The sequence below is a fragment of the Condylura cristata genome, unplaced genomic scaffold (assembly GCF_000260355.1).
Source record: "Condylura cristata isolate star-nosed mole 26May11 unplaced genomic scaffold, ConCri1.0 scaffold00018, whole genome shotgun sequence".
Taxonomy (NCBI): Eukaryota; Metazoa; Chordata; class Mammalia; order Eulipotyphla; family Talpidae; genus Condylura; species Condylura cristata.
Window position 1 is genome coordinate 38,119,041 of NW_004567119.1, and position 4,673 is coordinate 38,123,713.

At 63.5% G+C, this 4,673-nt stretch overlaps 1 protein-coding gene across 1 annotated transcript; it reads left to right on the forward strand.

Moving 5' to 3' along the window:
- Positions 1-344: 344 nt before the first annotated feature.
- On the forward strand, positions 345-3,643 carry SHISA4 (shisa family member 4). The gene is made up of 5 exons (XM_004685500.2): positions 345-665; positions 1,012-1,183; positions 1,956-2,089; positions 2,790-2,954; positions 3,154-3,643. Exons 1-5 carry the CDS (start codon positions 593-595, stop codon positions 3,198-3,200), a joined length of 591 nt encoding a protein of 196 aa, XP_004685557.1. The 5' UTR covers positions 345-592; the 3' UTR covers positions 3,201-3,643.
- Positions 3,644-4,673: the final 1,030 nt, after the last annotated feature.

A 4,673-nucleotide genomic window follows, 5' to 3' on the forward strand; every position in this document is an offset into this window, starting at 1 on the left:
AGAGCTGCCTCTCAATGAGTGCCTGTGTTCTGGGAATGGGGGTGGGGTGACTCCTAGCCTCTTTTTACTCTCCTCTCCCCCCCAACCCCCCGCAGGACGTCCTGGGCTGGACACTGGGGCAGAAGCGTCCCTCACTGGGGGAGGGCGGGCCTGCCCCTCCGGGGTGGGCCCATGTGTCTGGGCCTTCAGAGATGGCACCAGGATGGGGGTTTCTGGAGCCCGGGTCCTGATCGGTCCCAGACAGGAGGCGGGCCCACCACACGACCAGGCCTCCCTGGCCGCAGTGCCTGGCGGCCTCTCCGCCCACCGCACAGCCGCTGGAGCCGCGGCTGGGGGGAGCCAACGCTGTGTGAGGGGCAGCGGGGTTCCCAGCCCAGGCTGGGGCCGGGGGCGTCGCCGGGGGGTGGACCTCTGGGCGGGACGCGGAGCGTGGGGGCAGGGTTACGGCGGGCTGGGCCTTAGTCCCGCCCCTGGAGCGCGGGAGGGGAGCGGAGCTCGGCGGCGGGCTGGGCCCTTCCGCCTCTCCCGCTAGCCGGCTCGGTCCTGCAGTGCTTTCTCCCGGCGGCCGGAGTCCGGCCGCCCCCTCCCCACCATGCCGCCCGCTGGGCTCCACCCGGCCGCGCCGCTCGCCGCAATCGCCCTCTTGGCGCTGGGGGCTCCCTTGGGTAAGGGCATAGAAGTCCGAGGCGAGGGTGGGCTGGGGAGGAGGCGGAGAAAGGGGAGGGGCCGACCCCCACCCCAGACCTCGGGGTACGGTGCGTGCCTGGTCTGCGAGGAGCAGAAGGAGAGGCCCGGGAGGCGGCACCGTGGGAAACTGACGCGGGGCGCCGAGTCAGTTCCAGGGAGAGGCCCCTGGAGCCCTGGGGTCTGGGCCCTCCCGGCGGTGACAAGAAGCAGCTCCCAGTTTAGGGGATGCAGCCGACGGAGGGCTGGAGATCACCAGGGTGTGGGGCTACGGGGCGGCAGCGAACTGGCCTGGTGGCCACTGGGCACCCCCACCCCTGCCCGCAGCGCTGGCCGATGAGGACTGCCTGTGGTACCTGGACCGGAATGGCTCCTGGCACCCGGGCTTCGACTGCCAGTTCTTCACCTTCTGCTGCGGGACCTGCTACCAGCGGTACTGCTGCCGGGACCTGACCTTGCTCATCACCGAACGGCAGCAGAAGCACTGCCTGGCGTTCAGGTGGGCACCGCTCCTCGCCTAACCCCTGCTCCATCGTCTGCCGCCTGGGCCGTGCCTGCTCCCCCTGGGGCCTCCTGCTCCCTGGCCCTGGTACACCACATGTGTAGCCAGAACCCAGCAGGCCGCCCGGGGGAGAGCTAGGTATGAGTGCTGGGTCGGGAGTTCCAGGAAAAATTAGATCCCAGCACAGACTCCACCCTGCGGGGCTGAGCGCTTCCTGGAGCCCACAGTCCTGTGGCAGGGGCAGTGCAGACGCTGCGTGGCTTCGCTTCGTGCAGGGAGCCCAGGAAAGAAGGCTGGAGAGCTGGGTTGCACGTCCAGGTCCATTCTCAAGTTATGTGCCCTCTGGTCTTTGTTTCCCATTCGTGAAACGAGTGTTGCCAAAATTGGTGGCTTTCGAACTTCGCTTAGAAGGGGATGGCCCATCTATAAAGCAGACTGTATGATGGAACTGCAGTTTTGGGGCGGAGGGAAGCTCTAGATTATTCCTAAGGTGCCTTTCTCTGCTAACCTGTGTCTAGCCCATTAAGTTGAACTGTGGGGGCGATGTCGTGGGAATGGGGGTGTCCACTACAAATCCCAGCATGCCTCACCTGGCCAGTCAGGCCCTGTGGCCTCCTGGGAAATGGCCCTCTCCTAGATCTCTACAGGGGCAGGGCCCCAGAAGGCTCCCCAAATCTCAGTTTACTGTGGCCCCCTGCTGGCCACAGCCCGAGGTGGCTGGTCACTGCTAGAGGGTTGGAAGGTGAGAGGACCTGTTCTTTGTCTAAAGTCCCAAGACCATAGCAGGCATCGTGTCGGCCGTGATCCTCTTCGTGGCTGTTGTGGCCACCACCATCTGCTGCTTCCTCTGTTCCTGCTGCTACCTGTACCGCCGGCGCCAGCAGCTACAGAGCCCCTTTGAAGGTACGCACAGAACTGGGGAGGCCGAGCCTGGCACAGCTGTCCGGAGCCCCGGTGCAGGCCCCAGAGAGTCCAGCGCCCTGAGAGTGGAGAAGGAGCATTTGCTTCTGTACGCACACAGGCTGGCCTGTGTCCCCCGAAGTGAGAACCTGTCAGGGACCTAGTGAACCCGACTGTGCCGGTGTCCATGACGCACGTGACTCCAGATCTTCGCACGGTGCCATCTGTCACCTAGTGTGTGCATGGATACATGCCCGCGTGTCTCCAAGTAGGCGCACAGGGCAGGCCCCGAGTGGGGGCACCACTGGCTCAACTGCAGGCCGCAGTGGAACGTGAGCCCGATGGTGGCACGTGACCATGGATGTACCCAGACCTGACTGGTTTGGGGGCCATGAGCACGGACAGGAGGTCAGGGTGGAAGGACCACCTTGGTGGTGGCTGTTCGAGTGCCAGGTGCCAGCCCCGGGAGCTGCCCTCTCCGTGCCCAGGCTGGGCTCTGGCCTGTGAGGCCTCTGAGGCCTGTGAAGGGAAATGGATGGGCTGAGCCACCAGGGCCTGGACAGCGCTCCCCGCCCAGCTTGGACTGGAAGGCAGAGGCAGCGGCTGGCCAGACCCGAGCCTGGCAGAGGGCACCGCCTTGCTTTGCTAGGAGGCTTCCCCTAGGCGATGGGGTGCTACAAGTGTATCCTTGTCCCTCATCTAGGCCAAGAGATTCCAATGACGGGCTTCCCAGTGCAGCCAGTATACCCGTACCCTCAGGACCCCAAAGCTGGCCCTGCACCCCCACAACCTGGCTTCATGTACCCACCTAGTGGTCCTCCTCAGTATCCACTCTACCCAGCTGGGCCCCCTCTCTACAACCCTGCAGGTAAGTATGCATTCTGGGGCCCCTGGCTCCTGCCCGCCCCCTTCTGGGACCTCCTCACTCTGGCCCCTCTCCCAGACTTGCCCCACCTGTAGCTGGATGCCTCCAGACTGGTCTTCCCACGCAGCCTGCATGCCCGTGGTTTGGGGGTTGCCCCACCTCCCCCGGGGCTACCGCTGACTCATCTCCCCTTGGCTTCCAGCTCCTCCCCCCTACATGACAGCACAGCCCTCTTACCCCGGAGCCTGAGGAATCAGCCGAGTCTGCTGCCCTTCAGTGAAACCCCCACCTGTTCCTGCATCTGGTCCTGGGGTGGCCAGGGGTCCTCTACATGGCAGGCCCCAGACCGGGCGAAGCCCTGGACCCTCCTGGGAAGAGTGTAGTCTGTGGAACAGGAACAGAGTGGGAACTTGGCCATAATGGGGGAGGGGGGTAGTGGTGGGACTTGGGATTAATGGACTGTTTTTCTTGGGGGCAAGGGAAGGACATGAAAGCTGGGTCACAGTTCCTGCTTTCAAATAGTCCCCCTTCTCCCAGGATTGCAGCAGGGAAGGCCAGGCCCCCCCCCCCGTTTCCCCCCCCCCAAAGGGCTGGGATAAGACTGAGAGAGGCTCCATGAGCCGAAAGAAGCCTCCTCCTGGTGGCCCTCGGCCAGCTCCCAGGCCTGCTGGATTAAAGCAGTAAAGCTGTAACCCATGTGAGTCGCATCATTGGGCCCAGCCACCCCCTCAGGTAGCACAGCCTGGTGCACCCAGGCAGCTGCTGCCGCATCCCCACAGTGCACCCTGGCCCCAGGCAGCAGCTGCACCCCCTCACTGTCCACAGGCAGAGGAGCCCAAGCTGAGGCTCCCTCGCTGGTTCCTAAAGCCAACCTGCTGGGTTTTGCCACACCAGGAAAGAGGATGGGCATCTGCATTGAGGAGGTGGCCACAAGGGGGCAGGCTCCCGCCTGGGTGCACTTCCATTCACACCTGGGCCCCCACCTTCTGACCTGGGGTGTGTCTCAGGCAGACTTCAAGACCCAGTCTCGTCTTCCACACAACAGGGTGATGCTCAGGGTCTAGGGTCCGACATGTACATGAAGACTTCCTCACCCTAGTCTCCCACTAGGAGCCAGGCGGAAAAACTGGCTGCCCAGAGACTGTCCCCTGCCTTGGGTCAACAGGGACCCTGAGACATTGGATCTGGGCTGTGAAGAATGTGTGTCCCATGCCCCTCCTCAAATACTGCCAAGGGGCATTCTGGAAGGCCAGTAGGCGTCCCAGTACCTGGAGCTGCCTATGACTAGCCAGACCCCTGCCTGGCTTCCTGTCTGAGGAGCGAGTCTTGGCCCTCAGAACTTGCCTGGAGACAGCCAGAGAAGAAACTTACAGTTTTTATTTCAGATGGGGAAAGTGCTGATTTGCTGGCAAAGCAGCATCAAGCCTCTCCTCCCAGCAACCCCATGCTCAGTCCTGTCACCATCCTCATGTACCCCGCACCCTCCCGTCCCCCCACAACCTCAGACCCCCTCTCCTGTCACTCCTGTCCTCATTCCCCAGGCCTCTGGGCTTCTGGGGGGTGGGCAGGGAGAAGGTTCCTGAACATGGGGCTGTACTAGCCACGCCCCCAGGTCTCCTGCCACCCACACTCACCAGGTCACGTCAGGCTGTGGCACCCAGTCCTCATGCCTGAGGGGTCAAGCTGGAAACTGGCAGGATATGGTTCTTGAATTTCCCGAAG

What these genes read in the sequence shown, in the direction of transcription:
- SHISA4 (XM_004685500.2), top strand. Translation starts at nt 593, where the DNA reads ATGCCGCCCGCTGGGCTCCACCCGGCCGCGCCGCTCGCCGCAATCGCC. An exon ending in GCTACAGAGCCCCTTTGAAG is followed by an intron (nt 2,090 to 2,789) that starts GTACGCACAGAA and finishes TCCCTCATCTAG; the next exon opens with GCCAAGAGATTCCAATGACG. An exon ending in CCCTCTCTACAACCCTGCAG is followed by an intron (nt 2,955 to 3,153) that starts GTAAGTATGCAT and finishes CTTGGCTTCCAG; the next exon opens with CTCCTCCCCCCTACATGACA.